A 24,032-nucleotide genomic window follows, 5' to 3' on the forward strand; every position below is an offset into this window, starting at 1 on the left:
TAAGTAAAACAAAAATAATTATAAATATATAGTTAATTGAATAACTTTTTAATACAGAAAACATACTTGTGTTTCAGGGGTCTGTGGATTTTTTTTTTAATTGAAGCAAAAAGGTTGAGAACACTTGGTCTGGAAGGGGTCTAGTCCAAGGCTTCATAGAAAAACACGACAGAGTTCTTTGTTTTACATTTAATTGTCTTGGCAATACTATCAAACATTCCATTAACTTTTCCAATAGCAATTAGGGTTAAAGATTAATCTGGGCATCAAATTAAAGTGCTTTTATTTCATACCTGTAACTTGTTTAAGTGGACTGTATCATTACATCAGTTAGCATTAAAATTACAGTAATCGTACTTGGGAAATAGCTCGTGCAGTTCTTAGCTGAGTGCAAGTTAACAGACTGAAATATCCCATAGTCATACACAATTAAAGAGTAACGATTCCCACCCACAGTAATGGATGATAGAGACATGACTCGAGTGTGGTGAATTACTCTGGAATTCACTGGTAGCAGAATCTGCCTCGTGACCTTCTTTTCACATCAGTGGTTTTCACTTGGGTCGGAGATGGTGGTGTCAACCCTTTGAACCTGGCTTCAGGCTGGCAAACGGCTTGGAGTTCTTCAGGGAGCTGGAGAGCTCATTGAGAAAGGAGAGAAAGTGGGAGTCTTTCTCCGACTTTCTGGAGTCAAAGATGACCACGATGGTGAACTGGGGTTCGGGGCGCGTCAGGAAGTAAGTGCTCTGAACCTTGTCATCGTAGAAATGGACTACTTTGTCCAATGTGTTCAGCTCTGTCGCCCGGTCCGACATGATCATGATCACATTGGGCCAGTGTATTAAAGGTCGGTCAGTGGGCAATGAAACAACCGCCGGGTATTGATCCACCCCCTTGGGGGCTTCCCTGTACGAGTGTGGGTGGTGGTACCCATGACCCTGGAAGGTCTCTGACCCTCGGTTGTCGAAGATCAAAGAGACATTTTCGGCGTCATATTTCCGGATGAAACTAGAGATCTTGCCGCAGTAGTCAGGGTTGGTCTTGGCAGTCAAGGCCTTCATTTCCGAGGAGGTGGTCTGGCGGCTCAGTGCATCGTGGAAGTAGAAGGTGAACTTGGCCAAGAGGGCGTTCTTCAGCTTGCCAAGCCATAGGAAGAGGTGCGGGGGCTGAAGGGCCTTCTGGGTCTGACCCCCAAACAGGTGCTTCCTGGTCTCCCGCTGCTTCTCGAACGTCTGGCCCCAGGTCTGCAGTTTGGAATGAGCACTGTGCAGGTTGAGCAGTGAGGGGAGGAACTTCCATTCACTGATCTCAGCCTGTGCCTTCAGCAGCTGAGTTAGCACGTCCACCTCCAGCTGGAAGCTACTCTCCAAAGGGCTCAGGATAGGGTGATGAAACCTAAAGAAATAAAAATGAAGACATTTAAAATCCTCATGGATTAGCCCCTCTGGAGTTCTGCATTGCTGGCTTAACCTCCCCACGCTCTGGCACCTGTTCAGGTACACTGACAGAGAATTCAGTATGTCCAATGCATCTAACAAGCACGTCTTTCAGTACTAGTGGGAGGAAACCGGAGCGCCCAGAGGAAACCTATGCAGACACGGGGAGAACGTGCGGACACCACACAGACAGTGCCCAAGCCGGGAATCGAACCTGGCTCTGTGAAGTAACAGTGCTAACAACTGTACTACCGTGCTACCCTTAGTTGCTACTCCCATGAGTATCAAGGTGGCCGTATAGGTGTTAGCCACGGCTAAGTGGGAGGCAGTGTTTGTTGGAAGGTTATAGACTCAATTCCCTGTTCAGAGACCTCAACATGTAGACAGCCCCTGGGTAAGTGCTGCACCGCCAGCATCTTTTGGCTAAGATATTAAACTGAGACCATTGTCTACCTTTCGCAGGTGGTAAAAGATCCAATGGCACTATTTCATAGAGCCAGAAAACTCTCCACTTCCCTGGTTGAGTGGTTCCACCAACAATCAAGAAATTCAACACCATCCAGGGCAACGCACCATCAACACAACATCCACCAACTAACAACATTCACTCCCATAGAACCACTGTCAAGTGGCAGCAGTGTGTGCCATCAACAAGATGCAACTCACCAATCTTCCTTGAAAGCACCTTCCACACTCACACCCTCTACCATCTGAGCTGGATAAGGGCAACAGATGCATGGAAACACCACCATCTGCAAGCCAATCATCATCCTGACTTGAAACTATATTGTTATTCCTTGATTGTTGCTGGATCAAAATCCTGGAAGTCCCTCCCCAGCAGCTGTGGGTGTACCTGCACCAGAGGAACTGCAGCAGTTCAAGGAGGCAGCTCACCACCACCTTCTCAATGAATTAGGGATGGGCAGCAAATGTTGGCCTTGCCAGCGACACCTCATCCCATGAAAGAAATTTTTAAATCTCGCCACTGACCTGGCCACATGTTTAATGAGTGAATTGCTGTGCACAAATTACCACATTTCCTTTTTTGGCATAGCTGCCAACCCCCCTCTCCACCAGCGCAGAGACGCACACCTCGGTGTGCAACGGTATAGCACAAGCTTCTAGGGCGCATTCTGGTGAGTATTACAGTTGCTGATGCACATCAGATAGATGGAGGCAGCGACGCCCAGGCAAGACAGCAGTCGGAGGTCTGCTGGATCCCAAGACCCAGCTGGGTCCCAGTCAGATGCTGAGCCTCTGGACCAGGTTTACCCTGAATGCAGTCGATAGGGTGCAGCCATGATATTCAGAGGGGATGTCAGCGACACTCCAGCAGGTCCATAGCCCATTGGAGGAGTCCCAGAAGCTACGAGCGCAGAGGATAGCAACGGCAATGCTTGGCACCGAGGCCAACACTAAAAATAATTAATTTTTTCCAATATACAGCTCAGATTGGCCTTCAAATGAAGCCAGCTGCTTAGTAATCCAGTGGGTTGGGGCAAGACTCTGCCAGTGGCTCAGTCTTGGATCATTCTGCCAAAGGGATGGCACAGATATGATGGCTAAGTAACCTCCTTCTGCACTTTCAAGGTCCATAGTTTGATGGACTTAGAAGCAGCCCGGGGACCTCAACGAGGGGCACAGCTAACCTCTGACAATGCAGCTGACAGGGCACATAGTTAATTGAATGGTTAGTGCGCTGCTTAAACTGACAGCAATCAGTGACAAGGCATCAGGGCCTCGAGGAGGACAAGACAGGCTTTGGCCACATGGAAATGTTTGAAGTGTACTGAGAAAAAATAAACAGATTTATTTCCAACATCACAACCGTGACTCCTCTTCAAAAATACTTCATTGGCTGTAAAGTGCCATTGGGCATTCTGAGGTTGTAAAGGATGCTATGTGAATGCAAATCTTTCATAGAATAGCAAAGAATACAAGGCCATTCGGCCTATGAAGTCTGTGCTAGCTCTTTTGATGAGCAACCCAGTGTGACTCTTTCCTGTCCTGACTCCTTTCTCACATTCCACCAATAATTTTCTCCTCAAAGTATTTATCCAGTTCTCTTTTGGTGGCAGCCATTTCTCCATCAGGCAGTGAATCCCAAATCCTAACCATGCATTCTGTGAAAAATGTGGAATACTGCAGCTGCTGGGGACCCAAAATTAAAAACCAGATGTGCTGGAAAAACTCAGCACATCAGAACAGCTCCGAAGAGTTGTCAGACTGGACTCAAAACGTTAACTTTGTTTCTCTCGGGACTTCCAGTGACGGCAGGCGGGAGGCAGCCGCACATTGGAGGGCTCCCGTTCGGAAACGGCATTTTCGGGGCTTTAAGCCCGGTCCCGGGGGCCACGGAGGCGGCAAAAGCAGGGAGGAGGCACAGTGAAGGCACAGTGAAGGAAAATGTCGAGGGTGAGCAAAAAAACGGCCGTAAAAAAAAACAGCTGAAGGTCCGTCGGGGAGTGGAAAGGTCACAGCGGGGTCACCAAGGAAAATGGAGGCTGGAGCACCAGGGGAGGCCGCATTGCTTAAGGCTGAAGAAATGACTAAGGTGATGGCTGCAGAATTCAAAAGGCAGTTTACAAAACACATGGAGACAATGAGGAAGGAGATGAGGGAGGTTTTGAGTGTGCTGGTGGAGGAGGCGATTACCCCGGTGAGGACGGCGATGGCGAGCGCAGTGGCGGAGGTGCGGGAGCAAGGTGAGGCGCTAAAGGAAGTGGAGGAGACATTATTGCAGCACGGTGATCAACTTACCTTGATGGGGAAGGAGATGCGGAAGGTGATAGAGATTAACAAGGATCTGCGAGGAAAAATGGAAGACCTGGAAAACAGATCCAGGCGACAGAATTTGAGGATTGTTGGGCTGCCCGAAGGAGTTGAAGGACCGAGGCCGGCTGGGTATTTTGCCACGATGTTGGCGAAACTATTGGGGGAGGGGGAGGATCCATCCCGATATGAACTGGATCGGGCTCATTGGTCGTGGAGGCCTGTACCAAAGATGAATGAGCCGCCAAGGGTAGTGACTCTGTGCTTTTGTAGGTACTGTGTGAATGACAAGTTCCTGTGCTGGGCCAAGCAGAGCGGGTGGTGCAGTGGGCTGGAGCTGGTATACGTGTATACCAGGACTTTACGGTGGAGCTGGCGAGGAGGCAGGCTGCCTTCAACCGGGTGAAGAGGGCACTGTACATTAGCAAGGTGCAGTGCGGCATTGTATATCCAACGAAGCTGAGGGTGACTTACAAGCTCAAGGACTTTTATTTTGGAACGGCGGAAGCAGCAGAGGAGTTTGCGAAGGCAGAAGGACTGTGGCAGAACTGAGAAATTGAGAAATGGCCATGTGCCGATGTAACCTCATGACTGTATTTTCTTCTTTTTTGTTTCACTGCGTGCGGGTGCATGGGCTAAAGGAGCCAATGTTGTATATATTTGGACAAGGGAAATGATGGGACTTTGATTCAAAATGAGGGCTCTTTGGGGTGTAGGTGGATATGCGGGGTTTGTGTGCTAAAAGTGGATTTCTCGGCTTTCCTAAGGTCGGGCAAGGGGGAAAGGGACCCGGGTGGGGGCCTCCACGCTGGCCAGTTTAAGCCGGCCAGTGAACAGGAGTGAGGTGGGGTGAGGGGCTGCGGTCATCAGAGCCTGGCAGAACAGGGTCCGAGGGGTCTAGTCGGGGTGGAAGGTTGAGGGGAAGGAACCAAGGTTGGAGGGAGGAGTTTTACAAGAGGCAGTGGAGGGGAGGAGTTGGAGGAGGGGGTGGTTTACAACTCTTGGGTATCATGTACGGTACTCTTTCAGAGGTTGGACGTAGGGGGTGGTGGAGTGGACTCCAGAGGTTAATGGTGACCATGGGCAGTCCCGGACTCCTTTTTCTTTTTCTCCTTTGTTTTCTGTTTCCACTGAGGGTTTGTTTTATTGGTGGGCCGTTGTTTGGGCTGGTGGGAGGATGGGATCGTTGTTATTGTTAAGGGGATTGATTTTGTATTTCTTACCGTTTACTGTCTGTGGGTGAGGTGTACATTTTGAAGGAAAATGTGAAATTGGAGAATAAAAACATTTTTTTTAAAAACTGTTTCTCTCCACACAGAGTTTTACCAGCACTTTCTGTTTTCCTTGTTGTGTATAAAAGATTGCCTGCATGACATCTCTGGTTTTTTTAAAATATAAATTTAGAGTACCCAATTATTTTTTCCAATTAAGGGGCAATTTAATGTGGCCAATCCACCTAAACTGCACATCTTTGGGTTGTGGGGGCGAAACCCACGCAGACACGGGGAGAATGTGCAAACTCCTCACAGACAGTGACCCAGGGCCAGGATTCGAACCCAGGTCCTCAGCGCCGTAGGCAGCATTGCTAACCACTGTGCCACCGTGCTGCCCCATCTATGGTTCTTTTGCCATCACCTTAAATCTGTGCCCTCTGGTTAACCAGCCTTCAGCATTGAAGCATTCACCTTTCTGTTACTCCTCAATACCCTGAGACTGCGGCCACTGGTAATCACTTATGGCTCTACTTTATTCATTCGTCCACCTCCATCGTCTTGGAACAGACCATGTGTGTACCACTGACCTTGAGCTATATTTCTGTAGAATGGACTCCAGCGTGTGCAGGACGTCTGTTGAATGGATGGACTTCTGCGTGCTGAGGGAATACATCTTCTCGTAGAAGTCAGCAATCTCCATTCGGGCCTGAATGAAAAAGCAAAGCTGCTCGGAGAGGTGGGAGAGGAGCTCTTCCAAATGTGGGGAGGTCCCAGCCGCCGAGTTCCGTGCACTGGTGACCAGCTTGCGTAGCTCGTTGTGGAGGGATGTGTAGATGGATCGAATGGAATCCTTCCGACTAAAAAACGACTGTCCACCTACAGATTCAGCCGGGGTGGGGGGAAGAGACAGGAAATTATTTATTTTAAATATCAAGAATTACACAGAATTTTCCAGTACAGTAACTGGCCATTCTGCCCATCAGGTTCATGCCTCCTTCCATCTTACTTCATCTCAGCCTATCAACATATTATTCTCCTTTTCTCATGTGTTTATCTAGCTTCCCCTTAAATGTATCCATGCTTTTTGTCTAAATTACGCTCTGTGGTAGCGAGTTTCATCTTCTAAACACTTGGATAAAGAGATTTCTCCTGAATTTCCTATTGGATTTAATTGTGATTATCTTATATTAATGACCCCTTGTTTTGGGCTCCCACACACAAGTAAAAACATCTCCCCGACATCTTCTCTGTCGACCTTTTTTGTAATTTTATAGGCCTCTATTTGGACACACCCCCTCCGCCTTCTGTTTTCTGGAAAGGAACCCAGCCTGTTCAGACTTTCCTGATAGGTACTACCAATCAGCTCTGCTACCAAAAAACAGCTAAACTTGAAATGTCTTAGTCACAAACTGACTAACTTATTAGTACTGACAACAATTCTTAAAATGTATTAGCCATCATTATTCTGCATGACACAGTGACTCAACACAACTACCTAGCCTGGGTTTGAATCCAGTACTAGACTTTATTCTGCTCTATGGACTGAGACAAAGTAAATTAAACTTGACAGTTAAATCTAGCAAATTTGACTGAAGTGCATTGCACACGATCTCATAATCACTTAGAGGTATTTGCAGAATTACAGAATCTCTAGTCAGAAGGAGGCCATTCGGCCGATCGAGTCTGCACCAACCCTCTGAGACAGCACTCTACCTAGACCCAATCCCCCACCCTATCCCCATAATCCCCCACCCTATCCCCATAATCCCCACTCGGGGCAATTTAGCATGGCCAATCCACCTAACCTGCACATCTTTGGACTGTGGGAGGAAAACGGAGCACCTGGAGGAAACCTACACCGACGCGAGAAGAATGTGCAAACTCCACACAGTCACCCGAGGTCGGAATCAAACCCAGGTCTCTGGTGCTGTGAGGCAGCAGTGCTAAGCACTGACCCACCATGACGCCCCTGTTCTGCGGTAGAGTGGTACCAATATAATAAAGAAAAATGGCACATTTAAGACTTGGAATGCTTTACGTGATGCTTTAGATTCATTGCCTGAAGAGACTCCATCTGCTGGTCAATAACTCAAATGCTGATTCCAGACAGCCCAAGTTTGAACGGGCAAGATTTATATGTTTGCAAGGCACGTTCTTCAAAGCGACACAGTACTGACTGCACCCTTTCCTCCACCAGAATACTTCACCAAACTCCTGGTGATGATATTACAGGCCAGAGTGATCTGACAGCAGAAGAAACGCACATGCGCATATCCACCTGTGCGCACGCACACACACGTGCACATATACACAAATGCAGAACCATGTACATAAGAGCACATGTACATATTGGGAAATATGCAAACGTGGTATGTCTACATTGGGAATTTCTCAATATCATTCTCCAGCCGCTTCCATTACCAAGTGTAGAAGTGGAATAGTGGCATCTTTGGAACAAACTGATCTTTTTTAAAAGAAAGAAGAGCTATTGTCATAAATGAAAGATGGATACAGTGAATATTACATATACAGGGTATCATAATTGTTGAAGCACCTCAGAGTGCAACTTAATCTACGTAGACAATTTAAATACATTTGCACCTTTTCTAATGAGCATTTTGAAATGTCTGTACTGTTTGTTTGGCTGTAATTAAAGCACCTCAACAGTGCAACATGATGTATGTAGAGAACCTGAATACTATTGCACTTTGTGTGATGGCAACTTTGTAATGTTCTTTCTGATATTTAATGAATAAAGTATATTTTTGCAAACAAAAAGAAAACATGGACCAATATCGGCCTTTTGGCTATAATCAAACGTAGGATCAAGCCCGAGATCAGGTGCAATGCTTGTTCTTGCCAGCTTAAATCATGTATGTCTCTTTTGTGGGGACCATGAATTAGATTCAATTTGAATTGGTCTTTGGGACAAGCAATGAGTTGGATTAAGGGCTTGCCCTGCCCACTCTGTGAACTCTGAGAAAAGAATAATATAATTTTTTTAAACGGACCAATGGGAGTGTTTCAGTTATAAAAACAGAAAATGCTAGGAGGACCCATCAGGTCAGGCAGCATCTGTGGAGAGAAACAGAGTTCATGTTTAGGGTCTAAATGAAGGGTCATTTAGACTGGAAATATTAACTCTGTTTCTCTCTCCACAGATGCTGCATGACCTCCTGAGTTCAGCCAGCATTTCCATCTCAAATTTCCAGCATCCGCAATTTTTACTTTTATTAGAGTGTTGTTAATGCTCAAGGTTCAAAGTGACCATTTCATTTTTTAAAAATTTGTTCTTGGGATGTGGGTGTCACATGCTGGCAGAGAAATTGTTGCCCATCCCTAATTGCCCTTGAACAGAGTGGCTTGCTCGGCCATTACAGAGGTGGGCAGTTAAGAGTCAACCACATCGCTGTGTTCATAGAATTTCAATGCAGGAAGCCATTCGGCCCGTCGAGTTTGCACTGGCCCTTGGAAAGAGCACCCCACTCAAGCACACACCTCCTCCACCCCATCTCTTAACCCAGTAACCTCCAATTAACCTTTTTGGACACTAAGGGCAATTTATCATGGCCAATCCACCTAACCCGCACATCTTTGGACTGTGGGAGGAAACCGGAGCACCCGGAGGAAACCCACGCAGATACGGGGAGAACATGCAAACTCCACGCAGACAGTGACCCAAGTCGGGAATCGAACCTGGGACCCTGGAGCTGTAAAGCAACTGTGCCAAACACTATGCTACCGCGCTGCCCCAGACCGTGTTGGTCTGGAGTCACATGTGGGCCAGACTGGATAAGGAAGGCTGATTTCCTTCCCTGAAAGACATTAGGAATTTCAAATAGAAAAAATAAAAATTCACAGAAAAATCTCTCTCTTAAAGGACAGCACGGTGGCGCAGTGGTTAGCATTGCTGCCTCACGGTGCCGAGGTCTCAGGTTCGATCCCGGCTCTGGATCATTGCCCATGTAGAGTTTGCACATTCTCCCCGTTTCGCCCCCACAACTCAAAAATATGCAGGGTAGGTTGATTGGCCACGCTAAATTGCCCCTTAATTGGAAAAAAATGAATTGGGTACTCTAAATTTATTTTTAAAATCTCTTTTACACCTTTCTGATTTTTCATTCAACTCATCATTCATCTCAGATTGTGCAGCAAAATGACACAAATTTTCCTCATCATCAAAACGACATTAAAAGTTACATGGAGCATTTGTAAATCAAAAATTGCTCATACCTAGATTCATAATGGGACAGACGGAGGCCATTTGGCGTATTTGATTCCATGCCAGCTCTCTGTAGAGCAGTCCAATCAGTCCCATTTCCCCCGCTCTATCCCCATTGTGCCGCAACAGCCCATCCAATATTTCTTTTCAATTCATTCATCGTCTCTGCGTCCACCACTCTCGTAGGCAGAATTCCAGGTCATTATCACTTATGTGTAAAAATGTTCCTCAAATTCCACACTGCATCTCTTGTCCAAAATCTTAAATCTGTGTCCCCCTTGTACCATCAGCTAATGCCAACATCTCCCTCTAAACCTGTCATAGTCCTGTACATCTCTATCAAATTTCCCTTCAATCATCCCCTTTGCTCCATGGAGAACAACCCTATTTGTAACTAAATTCACTAATCCCTGATTCTGGTAAATGTATAAACATTCTCGAGGAGCGGAGTGCAAATGACTGAAAGCAGCTGCTGCTTTTGGCCGATCAATATTGCTAGGTCGAGACCTCCACATTATAGTTTGGCTCAGTCGGTCGCACTCTCATTTGGGTCAGAAGGTGATAGATTGAAGCCTGACTCCAAGACGTCAGTGTTGTGGAAGGTGCTTTGGGGGGGGGACCGGGGGACATTAGATTGTGGCGCGTCTGTCTGCTCAGATGGATTAGGCCATTTGGCCCATCGAGTCTGCTCCGCCATTTGATCATGGCTGATATCATCCTGGCCTTAACTTCATCATCCTGCCAGTTCTCCACAACCCTTTAACCCATTACCAATTAAAAATCTGTCTAACGCCACGTTCAATTTACTCACTGTCCCAGCATCTATCGCACTCTGGGGTAGCAAATTTCACAGATTTACAACCCTTTGGGAGAAGTATCACAGAAAAATACTGCTGCATGAAAAGCACCTGATCTGCCAATCCTGATCCCATTTGCCAGCACTTGGCCCATAGCCTCGAATGTTAAGATTTGCCAAGTGCACATCCAGGTCCTTTTTTTCAAATTTAGTGTACCCTATTATTTTTTTCTCCAATTAAGGGACAATTTAGCGTGGCTAATCCACCTAACCTACGCATCTTTGGGTTGTGGGGATAAAACCCACGCAAACAGGGGGAGAATGTGCAAACTCCACACGGACTCTACCACCCTCCCAGGCAGTGGGTTCCAGACCGTCACCGCTCTCTGGGTAAAAAGGTTTTTACTCAAATCCCCCCTAAACCTCCCATCCCTCACCTTGAACTTGTGTCCCCTAGTAACCAACCATTCAACTAAGGGAATAAGCTGTTCCCAATCCACCCTATCCAGGTTTCTTCTCAACTTCACGTTTAAATCTCTTATCCTAAGACTATGGCCTCTCGTTCTAGAATGCCCCACAAGAGGAAGCATCTGCTCCACGTCTACTTTATCCATACCTTTTATCATCTTGTATACCTCAATTTGATCTCCCCTCATTCTTATAAACTCTAAAGAGTATAGGCCTAAACTGCTCAATCTCTCTTCATACGAAAAACTCCTCATCTCTGGAATCAACCTAGTGAACCTCCTCTGAACTGTCTCCAATGCCATAATGTTGTCTCAAATTTCCTCATGTAAGGGGACCAAAACGGTGTACAATACTCCAGGTGTGGTCTCACTAATGCCTTGTCTAGTTGCAACAACCCTTCCTTACCTTTATACTCTATTCCTTTAGCTTTAAATGCCAACATTCCATTTGCTTTATTACCTACTGTACCTGCATTCTAATTTTCTGTGACTCATTAATGAGGACTCCCAGATCCCTCTGCAACAGGGCACCCCAAAGTCTTCCCCATGTAGATAATAAGTTGCTATCCCATATTTCCAACCAAAATGCATGACCTCACACTTATCCACGTTAAACTCCATCGGCCACATTTTGGCCCACTCACCTAACATCAGCATCATCATAGAACATAGTGTTCTTATTTGTCCTCTGTCTGAGCTGTTTGATTCTTAACTCTGCATCTTCCTTTCAATGTTTTGTTTCATAATCTCCACCTGAAATACTTTCTGGGACAAAGCACAGTGTCATTCAACAACTCTGCATGGAGAACTGCATCTTAGCCTTTCTTATTTTTTTATAAGACCGTGAGACAAAGGAGCAGAATTAGGCTACTCGGCCCGAGTCTGCTCCGCCATTCAATCATGGCTGACATTTTCTCATCCCCATTCTCCTGCCTTCTCCCCATAACCCCTGATCCCTTATTAAATCAAAAACCTATCTATCTCTGTCTTAAAGACACAGTGATTTGGCCTCCACAGCCTTCTGCGGCAAAGAGTTCCACAGATTCATCACCCTCTGGCTGAAGAAATTCCTCCTCATCTCTGTTTTAAAGGATTGTCCCTTTAGTCTGTGTCCCTTGCTTCCAGTTTTTTCTCCAAGTGGAAACATCCTCGCCACGTCCACTCTATCCAGGCCTTACAGTATCCTGTAAGTTTCAATACAATCCCCCCTCATCCTTCTAAACTCGAACGAGTACAGACCCAGAGTCCTCAACCATTCCTCATACGACAAGTTCTACGTTCCAGGGATCATTCTTGTGAACTTCGTCTGGACCCTTTCAAAGGCTAGTACATCCTTCCTTAGATACGGGCCCAAAACTGCTCACAATACACCAAATGGGGTGTGACTAGAGCCTTATATAGCCTCAGAAGTACACCCCTGGTCTTGTATTCTAGCCCTCTTGACAGGAATGCTAACATTGTATTTGCCTTTCTAACTGCCAACTGAACCAATCGTGAACAAGGTCTCCCAAGGACTCCCCATTTAGAAAATAATCTCCCACAATACTGATGGGACTGATTGCAGCTTTTACACCGAGAGCCTTCCCAAAATAGATGAATTATATTGTAAAGTTCATTGAGAACTTTAAATCAACTAACTACCCAGAGAACATTAGTTACTAACTACCCAGAGAACATTCGCCCTATTGTAACTCTTCGTCCATTAGGAAAAGATACCTCAACCCACTGTCCAGAATAACATTCCTCCAACAGCCAACACCAGGAAATAAATTCCACAGTGCATGTCTCAGCCGTGGCTCAGTTGGTGGTGCTCTAGTCTTGGAGTCAGAATGTTCTGAGTTCAAGTCTCAATTACAGGACCAGAGCACAAAATTCCAGGCTGGCACTCCAGTGCAGTACTGAGGGAGTGCTACAATGCTGCAGGCGCTGTCTTTCAGATAAGACGTTAAACTGAGAACCCTGTTTACCCTCTCAGGTGGATGTAAATTATCCTTCAGCATTATTCGGAGTAGAGCAGGGAAGTCATCCCTAGTGTCCTAGCTAATACTGATCGCTCAATCAACATCACAAAAACAGATTATGTGGTCATTATCACATTAGGGTTTGAAGGAACTTGCTGTTTTGAAGCAATTTGGCTGCCAACTAAACTTCAAAAGCACTTCACTGACTGTGAAGTGCTTTGAGACATCTAGTAGCCAAGAAAAGAGCTATATAAAGGCAAGTCTTTATTTTCTTTTAAGTCGTTGCTCTCACCTATGGCTGTAGGAACTTGCTGTGCACAAATTGGCTGTCTTGTCAAAAATAATTGCTAATTATGATACTTTGATAAAACATCATATGAACAGACATTCCTTGCTTTTATATTGCAATTGCACTCAAGCCCCACAAGTCTTAAGATTTACAGAGTTTTTAACAGCAGAGACACTTCGGCCCATCGTGTTCATGCTGGCCATCAAACACCTATCTACTCTAAACCCATTTTTAAGTACTTGGCCTGTAACCTTGTATGCTATGGCAGTTCACGTGCTCATCTAAATAGTTTTGTTTGTGAGGGTTCTCGCCTCTACCATCCTTTCAGGCAGTGAGTTCTAGATTCCAACCATCCTCAGTGGAAATTATTTTCCTCACATTCCCTCTATATCTCTTGCCCCTTCCCTTAAAACCACGTCTGCTAGTTATTCACCCCTCTGCTAACGGGAAAAGTTTCTTCCTTTCCACCCTATGTATGCCCCTCATAATTTTATTCAACCTCCTCTGCCCTAAGGAAAACAACCCCAGCCTATCCAGTCTCTCTTGAAAAGTATTTCCCTTCAAATGCGTAAAGAAGACTAAATCTACAAATAAATTTTTTTTAAATTTTTCAAACAGTGACTGATTACAGCTCTATTTCAAACAGTGGCCACTGGCTAGTTCCAGAAAGGGAATGCAACACGTCAATGGCAAAATGATTTTGCAGTCAATCTGATATTGGCTTTCGCTTCATCTCCCACAGTGCAGATGGGACTGATTGCAGCTTTTACACTGAGAGCTATCAGTCTTTGAATCCTCTTTCCCAAAATAGATGAATTATATTTAATCATCGACATCCGACATTTTAGCCAAAACACCAGTGGAGCAGTTAATAAATTGCTCAACCAAAAAAGGTCGAGATTAAAAAAGACAAGATCCATCTAATCTGCCCTGTATCAGTTTCTTAGTCCCATGATACAATGAAAAAGAGTTAGCTGTCTAATCATATCAATCAATCACTATTAATTAGTCCACAACAGACTGAGACATAAGGAAGCCCCCAGTTGCTTTGGAAACCACAGGTCCAAAGCCACCTATTGCTCCCAAGCCTGCTACTGCTACACTTACCACGTGTCATATCTCAGATTACTCATCTGCTGTATCCCAAAATGTTATTAAAACAAATATAGATTAAAGATCTCTTCCAATTTGCTTTTGTCTGGACATGTGCTAAGTGGATCTGTGGCTCTGAGCCAAAGGCTATGTGAGAATCCACACACAGGAAAACAGTGAAAGGCAACGGAAATTAAAATATGATGGACCCACTGCCAGTGTCAGCAATGGGCACAGGTGGCATGAGGCCAGCACTGCCCCAATTTGCCCACTGACACTTTCTTAAACACATAGAAAATAGGAGCAGGAGGAGGCCATTCGGCCCTTTGAGCCTGCTCTGCCATTCATTATCATGCCTGATCATCCAACTCAATAGCCTAATCCCACCTCCCCCCACCCCCCATATCCTTTGATTCCCATCGCCCAGTTGCTATATCTAATTGCTTAGTGAGAACATAAATATTTTGGCCTCAAGAGCTTTTTTTTAAATGTATTTATGACAAACATTAATCATAAAAGGTTTCAGCAAATAAACATGCTGGGAAACATATTTCCCAGCAATCAACTATACAGTCTGTACAACTTTATCCCCCCCTCCCTGCGACAAACAGCCCCTCTAACACGGTCACAAACCCACCTTTTCTCAAACCCCTCTGCGGAGCCCCTTAACTCATACCTTATCTTCTCCAACTGCGCAGGAAGTCGTACAGGTCACCCAACCAAACCGCTACTTGCCGTGGCTTGCCACGCTGACCACCACTCCAGTAAAAAGCACCGCCGTGCAATCAGGCAAAGGCCACCACATCGGCCTTCCTCCTCTCCATGAGCCTTCTCAGAAACCCCAAATAACGCCTCCAAAGGGTCCGGGTCCACCTCCTCCTCCACTGTCCTGGCTAAGACCGCGCACACTCCCGCCCAGAATCTTCCCAATTTTTCACAACCCCAAAATATGTGCGTGTGATTAGCTGGCCCCTGCCCACACCTCTCACACTCACCTGCTACCACCTGGAAGAGCCCACTCATTCTCGCCTGTGCACCACCTTAAACTGTGTCAGGCTCATCCTTGTACAGGAGGAGGTCCCATTTACCCCATGCAGCGCCTCACTCCAAAGTTCCCGATTGATCTCCCCTCCCAACTCCCTTTCCTATTTCTCCTTGATCTTCACCCCCGTTCATCTCCCTGCTCCCCCAACCTCAAGTACTTTATGTGGTAACAAATTCTACATGCTCACCACTCTCTGGGTGAAGACATTTCTCCTCATCTGTCCTAAATGGTGTACCCCGTATCCTCAGACTGTGACCCGTGGTTCTGGACAAGTCACTGAGTTAGTGTCCCCAATTGAAATGAAATTAAATGAAAATCGCTGTCACAAGTAGGCTTCAAATGAAGTTACTGTGAAAAGCCCCTAGTCGCCACATTCCGGCGCCTGTTCGGGGAGGCTGGTACGGGAATCGAACCGTGCTGCTGGCCTGCCTTGGTCTGCTTTCAAAGCCAGCGATTAAGCCCTGTGCTAAACAGCCCATAATCAATGCAGGTGCAAACTACACCCAAAATTGCACCGGTTCTGTGATGATTAATTTGATCCGAGGGCATGCTTAGGTTCTAGCATGAGATTTTTCAGATGTATGCAAATAAAAGGTGTAAATAGTTAAATAATTCACAAGGTTAAAATTCCACAATCATTTTTGTACTGCTTTCGCAGATTCCAAGCAAACTGCACCAAAAAAGGCACCAGCAAGGAGAAATTTAGGCCATTTTTGAAAAGAAAACAATCCCAAGAACTATAAAACACTTTCACATTCTCATCACTGAACTAAACATTTTCATAATCATCTTCAGAATGTGCAGTCCTAAAACACAACACGGAAGGTTGCGGGTTTAAGTCTCACTCCAGAGACTTGAGCATAAAATCCAGATTGACATCCCAGCAACCTGGCTCAATTGCACAAATTTAAGTCATAGAGAAAAGCCAAACATGCAGTTCATGTGTGCATATAACTGACAGGTAAATGTTGCCACAGACCCAGAGAATCATAGCTGACTGGGAGAGCTGACTGGTGGTGATTTAACCTGAAAGTCACCACACGACAAGGGGCAAGTATAACCACAGGAATTGAACCGGCAACGTTGGCATCGCTCTGCATCACGAAGCAGCCGTCCAGCCAACTGAGCTAACCAACCCCATGTATTTATATGCAAACTACGTGCACACAAGTCTAGCACATAACCAAGCTCATGGGCATACATATGACACCTACGCTCTCAGACATGCAAGAGACAGACCCCCAGGCACATCACACCCTTTTTTTTATAACTGTAGAGTACCCACTTATTTTTAATTCCAATTAAGGGGCAATTTAGCGTGGCCAATCCACCTAACCTGCACATTTTTGGGTTGTGGGGGTGAAACCCATGCAGACATGGGGAGAATGTGCAAACTCCACACAGTGACCCAGGGCCAGGATTCGAACCCGGGTCCTCAGTGCCGCAGTCCCAGTGCTAACCACTGTGCAACATGCCGCCCCGCCATCATACACCTTCTGCCTTTTCTCCCCTCCCACTCGACTCACAATCGACCACTTCACCTGATATCTCTGACGGCACCTCCTCCTCTTTCACACACTGTCACCTCCACATCTCCCCTTCCGCTCCTCCCCTTCTCGCTTTCATCTTCAAATCCCTTCCCCCTGTCCTACTGTATATTCTGCACTACTCCACTCCCCCTCTGCCCCTCATACTTCTCCCTCTCTCGGTCGCTTCACTATCCAATCCATCCTCCCTCCTTACCCTCCCCCTCTCCTCCCACCCCCTTCTCTCACCCCTTTCCACACCCCTTCCCCTCTGCCACTCATTCTCCTCCCCCTTCCACTCCCCCCTATTCTTCCACCACTCTCCCTCCTTATGCTCCCTCTCTCTCCTCCCACTCCCTTCCCCTCCTACCCCACTACCTGCCCCACTACCTGCCCCCAATCTCTTCTCTCCCTCAATCTCCCACTCTCTCTTCTCCTAACCACAATCTCTCTTTCCCATCCTGCCCAAACCCCTCATCCTATCCCAACCGGCTGACTCGCCATTTCCCCCCCCCACCCCCGACCCCACTCCCCCAATCTCCTCACTTTCCCCTCGCCACCCCACCCTCCCCAGTCCCTCAATTTCACCACTCTCCCAACACTCCCTTCTCTCCCCAACTTAACCTACACTCCCTACCCCCTTCTATCTTCCACCTGCCCACAAGCGCCTCATTCTCCCCAGCACCCCACCCTTCCCCTCTTCCCAACCCTCCCACCTTCACCCTTGCTCCAACAACCCCCTCTTACTCCCACAGCCTTTCCACCATCCCCCTCAATCTCCCTGCCCACCAAACTCACTCCTCAATCCCATCACCTCCATCCCCAAACTTCCTTAGTCTCACCCACTCCCCCCTCTTCACTCTACACCCCATCTGCTCAGTTACCCTCAACCCACATGTTCCCAATCACCCCACCCCCCTCACTCTCCCAAGCTCCCTCATGCTTCGCCACGCCAGCCTCCTCACCCCCTTACTCCCCACACCCCATTCATCCTCTTCAATCCATATCACCGATTCTCTCCTGACAATCTCCCACATTGTTCTCCATTGACCCTCAGACTCCACTCCCTTCTCCCTCCCCTCACCCCATCCTCAGCCCCTTACACCCCCTTAACCCCTACCACTCCCTCTAGTGCCTCCCTCAACCACGCACCACCTAATCCCTGCACACCACTCCCACTTCTCCCTCCCCGCACCCTCTCTCAACTGCTCCCCACTCCCTCACCCTTCCTTCCCTCCCTCTTTCACCCTCTCCCCCTCCCTCATCTACCCTGCCAGCTCCCCACCCCACCTCCCACTCTGCACATCTCAAACCCTCCCACTCCCATATACTCCCTCTACCCCAGTCCCTCCCCTACCACTCACATCCTCTCCCCACTTCCTCATCCTCCCTCACTATCTCATCCTCGCCCTCCCCCGCACTCCCTCATCCTTCCCCCCCTCATTCCCCCCACTTGTTCATCCTCCCACCCTCCCTCCACAACTCTCTCACCCTCCCCTTCCCTCCTCCTCACCCTCCCCTTCCCCCCACTCATCATCATCCCCACCTCCACTCCATCATTCTCTATCCCCTCAGCCTCCCACCCCCCCACTCCATCCACCCCTCCCCACTGTCATCCTCTCCCTCATCCTCCCCTCCACCCACTCCTACATCCTCCCCACACCCCACTCCCTCATCCTTCCCCACATCCTCCCCTTCCCCCCTCATCCTCCCCTTCCCCCTCATCCTCCCCTTCTTCTCCTCCCCTCCGTTCTCTCGTTCTCTTCCCTCTACTTTATCCCCCTCATCCTCCCCTCCTGTCCCATTCCCCTCCTCCATCTTCCCCCTCCCTCATCCAGTTTCTCTCCTACCAAGTTTCTGCCCATACTTACCCAGTATCTGCCCCATACCCAGTTTCTGCTCCTTTACGTAATTTAAGCTTCCTAACCTATTTCTGCCCCCCTTACCCAGTTTCTGCACCCCTTACCCAGTTTCTGCCCCTTACCCAGTTTCTGCCCCTTTCCCAGTTTTTGCCCCGTTACTCAGTTTCTGCCCCTACCCAGTTTCTGCCCCCTTACCAAAGTTTTGCCCCCTTACCCAGTTTCTGCCTCCCTTTACCCAGTTTCTGCCCCCCGCTCTCCCATTTACCGTTTCTGCCCCCTTACCCAGTTTCTGCCCCCGCCCCCTTACCCAGTTTCTGCCCCACCCTTACCCAGTTTCTGCCCCCGCCCCCTTACCCAGTTTCTGCCCCACCCTTACCCAGTCTCTGCCCTTATCCAGTTTTTGCCCCTTCCCAGTTTCTGCCCCCATACCCAGTTTCTGCCCCCTTACCCAGTTTCTGCCCCCCTTACCCAGTTTCTGCCCCTTACCCAGTTTCTGCCCCCTTACCCAGTTTCTGCCCCCCTTACCCAGTTTCTGCCCCCATACCCAGTTTCTGCCCCCTCTCCTTACCCAGTTTCTGCCCCCCCACCTTACCGTTTATGCCCCCTTACCCAGTTTCTGCCCCCCACCTTACCCAGTTTCTTCCCCCCCCGCCGTACCCAGTTTCTGCCCACCCCACCTTACCCAGTTTCTGCCCTCCACACCTTACCCAGTTTCTGCCCCTTACCCAGTTTCTGCCCCCCACACCTTACCCAGTTTCTGCCCCCTTCCCAGTTTCTGCCCACCCCACCTTACCCAGTTTCTGCCCCCTTCCCAGTTTCTGCCCACTTACCCAGTTTCTGCCCCCTTCCCAGTTTCTGCCCCCCTTACCCAGTTTCTGCCCCTACCCAGTTTCTGCCCCTACCCAGTTTCTGCCCCCTTACCCAGTTTCTGCCCCCTTACCCAGTTTCTGTCCCCCTTACCCAGTTTCTGCCCCTACCTAGTTTCTGCCCCCCCATACCCAGTTCTGCCCCCTTACCCAGTATCTGCCCCTACCCAGTTTCTGCCCTCCCCTTACCCAGTTTCTGCCCCTACCCAGTTTCTGCCCCCCTTACCCAGTTTCTACCCCCCTTACCCAGTTTCTGCCCCCTTACCCAGTTTCTGCCCCCCTTACCCAGTTTCTGCCCCTTCCCAGTTTCTGCCCCCCTTACCCAGTTTCTGCCCCCTTACCCAGTTTCTGCCCCCTTACCCAGTTTCTGCCCCCACCCCAGTTTCTGCCCCCCTTACCCAGTTTCTACCCCCCTTACCCAGTTTCTGCCCCCTTACCCAGTTTCTGCCCCCCTTACCCAGTTTCTGCCCCTTCCCAGTTTCTGCCCCCCTTACCCAGTTTCTGCCCCCTACCCAGTTTCTGCCCCCTTACCCAGTTTCTGCCCCCCTTACCCAGTTTCTGCCCCCCTTACCCAGTTTCTGTCCCCCCCACCCAGTTTCTCCCCCCCTTACCCAGTTTCTGCCCCCCTACCCAGTTTCTGCCCCCCCTTACCCAGTTTCTGCCCCCCTTACCCAGTTTCTGCCCCCCTTACCCAGTTTCTGCCCCCTACCCAGTTTCTGCCCCCCCTTACCCAGTTTCTGCCCCCCCTTACCCAGTTTCTGCCCCCCTTACCCAGTTTCTGCCCCCCTTACCCAGTTTCTGCCCCCTACCCAGTTTCTGCCCCCCCCGTACCCAGTTTCTGCCCCCCTTACCCAGTTTCTGCCCCCCCTTACCCAGTTTCTGCCCCCCCCTTGCCCAGTTTCTCCCCCCTTACCCAGTTTCTGCCCCCCTTACCCAGTTTCTGCCCCCCTTACCCAGTTTCTGCCCCCTTACCCAGTTTCTGCCCCCCTTACCCAGTTTCTGCCCCCCTTATCCAGTTTCTGCCCCTTCCCAGTTTCTGCTCCCTACCCAGTTTCTGCCCCCCTTACCCAGTTTCTGCCCCCCTTACCCAGTTTCTGCCCCCTTACCCAGTTTCTGCCCCTACCCAGTTTCTGCCCCCTTACCCAGTTTCTGCCCCCTTACCCAGTTTCTGCCCCCTTACCCAGTTTCTGCCCCTACACAGTTTCTGCCCCCCTTACCCAGTTTCTGCCCCTACCCAGTTTCTGCCCCCCCCTTACCCAGTTTCTGCACCTCCTTACCCAGTTTCTGCCCCCTACCCAGTTTCTGCCCTCCTTCCCCAGTTTCTGCCCCCCTTACCCAGTTTCTGCCCCCCCCTTACCGTTTCTGTCCCCCCCACCCAGTTTCTGCCCCCCTTACCCAGTTTCTGCCCCCTACCCAGTTTCTGCCCCCCCTTACCCAGTTTCTGCCCCCTTACCCAGTTTCTGCCCCTACCCAGTTTCTGCCCCCCTTACCCAGTTTCTGCCCCCTACCCAGTTTCTGCCCCCTTACCCAGTTTCTGCCCCCCCTTACCCAGTTTCTGCCCCTACCCAGTTTCTGCCCCCCTTACCCAGTTTCTGCACCCCCTTACCCAGTTTCTGCCCCCCCTTACCCAGTTTCTGCCCCCCCTTATCCAGTTTCAGCCCCCCCTTACCCAGTTTCTGACCCCTTTACCCAGTTTCTGCCCCCCCCTTACCCAGTTTCTGGCCCCCTTACCCAGTTTCTGCCCCCCCCTTACCCAGTTTCTGCCCCCTTAGCCAGTTTCTGCCCCCCCTACCCAGTTTCTGCCCCCCTTACCCAGTTTCTGCCCCCCTACCCAGTTTCTGCCCCCCCTTACCCAGTTTCTGCCCCCCCTTACCCAGTTTCTGCCCCCCTTACCCAGTTTCTGCCCCCCTTACCCAGTTTCTGCCCCTTACCCAGTTTCTGCCCCTTACCCAGTTTCTGCCCCCCCACCCAGTTTCTGCCCCCCCACCCAGTTTCTGCCCCCCCACCCAGTTTCTGCCCCCTTACCCAGTTTCTGCCCCCTACCCAGTTTCTGCCCCCTTACCCAGTTTCTGCCCCCCTACCCAGTTTCTGCCCCCCTTACCCAGTTTCTGCCCCCCTTACCCAGTTTCTGCCCCTACCCAGTTTCTCCCCCCCTTACCCAGTTTCTGCCCCCCCTTACCCAGTTTCTGCCCCCTTACCCAGTTTCTGCCCCCCTTACCCAGTTTCTGCCCCCCCTTACCCAGTTTCTGCCCCCTACCCAGTTTCTGCCCCCCTTACCCAGTTTCTGCCCCCTTACCCAGTTTCTGCCCCTACCCAGTTTCTGCCCCCCTTACCCAGTTTCTGCCCCCCCTGCCCAGTTTCTCCCCCCCTCACCCAGTTTCTGCCCCCCCTTACCCAGTTTCTGCCCCCTTACCCAGTTTCTGCCCCTACCCAGTTTCTGCCCCCCTTACCCAGTTTCTGCCCCCCCTTACCCAGTTTCTGCCCCCCTTACCCAGTTTCTGCCCCCCTTACCCAGTTTCTGCCCCCTACCCAGTTTCTGCCCCCCTTACCCAGTTTCTGCCCCCCCTTACCCAGTTTCTGCCCCCCTTACCCAGTTTCTGCCCCCCTTACCCAGTTTCTGCCCCCCCCTTGCCCAGTTTCTCCCCCCCTTACCCAGTTTCTGCCCCCCCTTACCCAGTTTCTGCCCCCTTACCCAGTTTCTGCCCCCCTTACCCAGTTTCTGCCCCCCCTTACCCAGTTTCTGCCCCCCCTACCCAGTTTCTGCCCCCCCTTACCCAGTTTCTGCCCCCCTTACCCAGTTTCTGCCCCTACCCAGTTTCTGCCCCCCTTACCCAGTTTCTGCCCCCCTTTACCCAGTTTCTGCCCCCCTTACCCAGTTTCTGCCCCCCTTACCCAGTTTCTGCCCCCCTTTACCCAGTTTCTGCCCCCCTTACCCAGTTTCTGCCCCAGGAAGCCCATGCTGTGATAAGCTTTCTCGGCCGCCGCCAGGTGTGCGAGTGCGGAGAGGATCCCGGCCCAGCTCGGGCCCGCGCTCCGGCTGTTCTCCTTCTCCCGTTCCACATAGTCCTTGGCCCGGTCATGGGAGCAGATCCCCAGCTGCGAGAAGAAGGTTTCCAGCACCGCCTGTTCCAGAGGCACAGGGCCGGCCGGAGGCTCACTCATCCCGGGCAGAGGGAGCGGGACAGACCGGGGCCCCGGTTACCGCTGCAGCCGGGGTCGGGTGACTGGAGAGCGGGAGGAGGGGGGAGGGACCGGAGCCCAAACCGAGGACAATCTCCCGCCTGCAACCGGCCGCAAAATCCCCCCTCCCCCAAAATTCCCCTTCCCTAAAAAAAAATCACCCCCAAAAATCCTTATCCCAAAGAACTATCCCGCCTCCAAAAAAATTACCCCTCGCCCAAAATTCCCCCTTCCTCCCAAAAAATTACCCCCCACCAAAAAACCCCTATCCTTCCAAAAAAATTACCCCACCCACACAAAAAACTTTTCCAATATTAGCCCCGAAATTAAACCTCTAAAACATTACCCAAAAATTCTCCCAAATTGACCCCAAATTTAACCCCAATTTCATCCTCAAAATTAACCGCCCCAGAAATTACCCCCCCCCCCCCCCAATAACCCTTCTATTGATTTGATTTATTGTCACATGTACCGAGGTAGTGAAGAGTAATGTTCTGCCTACAGTCCAACCTGATCATTCCATACATGCAAAATCATAGGAGATACATAAATACACAATGTAAATACACAGACATCGGGTGAATTGTAGTTCTACTCAGTAGGGAAAATGTGTGGAGAGATCAGCTCAGTCCATAAGAGTCTGATAACAGTGGGGAAGAAGCTGTTTTTGAACCTGTTAGTGCATGTTCTCAGCCTTTTGTATCTCCTGCCCGATGGAAGGGGTTGGAAGAGAGAATAACCTGAGTGAGAGGGGTCTTTGGTTATGCTGCCCACTTTCCATAGGCAGCGGGAGGTGTAGACAGAGTCAATGGATGGGAGGTGGTTTCACATAATGGAATGGACTGTGTTCACCGCTCTCTGTAGTTTCTTACGGTCCTGAGCCAAGCAGTTTCCATACCAGGCTGTGATGCAGCCAGATAGGATGCTGTCTATGGTGAATCTGTAAAAATTGGTAAGAGTCAATGTGGACTTGCCAAATTTCCTTAGTTTCCTGAGGAAGTATAGCCACTGCTATGCTTTCTTGGTCGTAGCATTAACGTGGGTGGACCAGGACAGATTGATGATGTTCACACCTAGGAATTTGAAGCTGTCAACCATCTCCACCTCGGCACCATTGATGCAGACAATGGCCAGCTCCTTAGTTTTGCTGACGTTGAAGGAGAGATTGTTGTCATCACACAAAACCACTAGGTTCTCCATCTCCCTCCTGTACTCTGCTTCATCGTTGTTTGAGATCCGACCCACCACGGTCATGTCATTAAAGTAATTAAATTACCCCCCAAAATTATCCCTACCAAAATACT

The 24,032-nt window shown here is 49.3% G+C and overlaps 1 protein-coding gene across 1 annotated transcript; it reads right to left on the bottom strand.

Moving 5' to 3' along the window:
• Positions 1-80: 80 nt before the first annotated feature.
• c20h12orf66 (chromosome 20 C12orf66 homolog) lies at positions 81-22,866 on the bottom strand. The gene is made up of 3 exons (XM_038780870.1): positions 22,482-22,866; positions 6,010-6,298; positions 81-1,395 (listed from the first exon to the last, which is right to left on the bottom strand). The coding sequence occupies exons 1-3, from the start codon at positions 22,708-22,710 to the stop codon at positions 579-581; spliced, it is 1,335 nt and encodes a 444-aa protein (XP_038636798.1). The 5' UTR covers positions 22,711-22,866; the 3' UTR covers positions 81-578.
• Between the last annotated feature and the right edge of the window lie 1,166 nt (positions 22,867-24,032).

Source organism: Scyliorhinus canicula, chromosome 20 (genome assembly GCF_902713615.1).
Source record: "Scyliorhinus canicula chromosome 20, sScyCan1.1, whole genome shotgun sequence".
In the NCBI taxonomy this organism is placed as follows: Eukaryota; Metazoa; Chordata; class Chondrichthyes; order Carcharhiniformes; family Scyliorhinidae; genus Scyliorhinus; species Scyliorhinus canicula.

What these genes read in the sequence shown, in the direction of transcription:
- c20h12orf66 (XM_038780870.1), bottom strand. Translation starts at nt 22,710, where the DNA reads ATGAGTGAGCCTCCGGCCGGCCCTGTGCCTCTGGAACAGGCGGTGCTG. An exon ending in CTTCCTGGGGCAGAAACTGG is followed by an intron (nt 6,299 to 22,481) that starts GTAAGGGGGGCA and finishes CTGAATCTGTAG; the next exon opens with GTGGACAGTCGTTTTTTAGT. An exon ending in CTACAGAAATATAGCTCAAG is followed by an intron (nt 1,396 to 6,009) that starts GTCAGTGGTACA and finishes TTATTTCTTTAG; the next exon opens with GTTTCATCACCCTATCCTGA.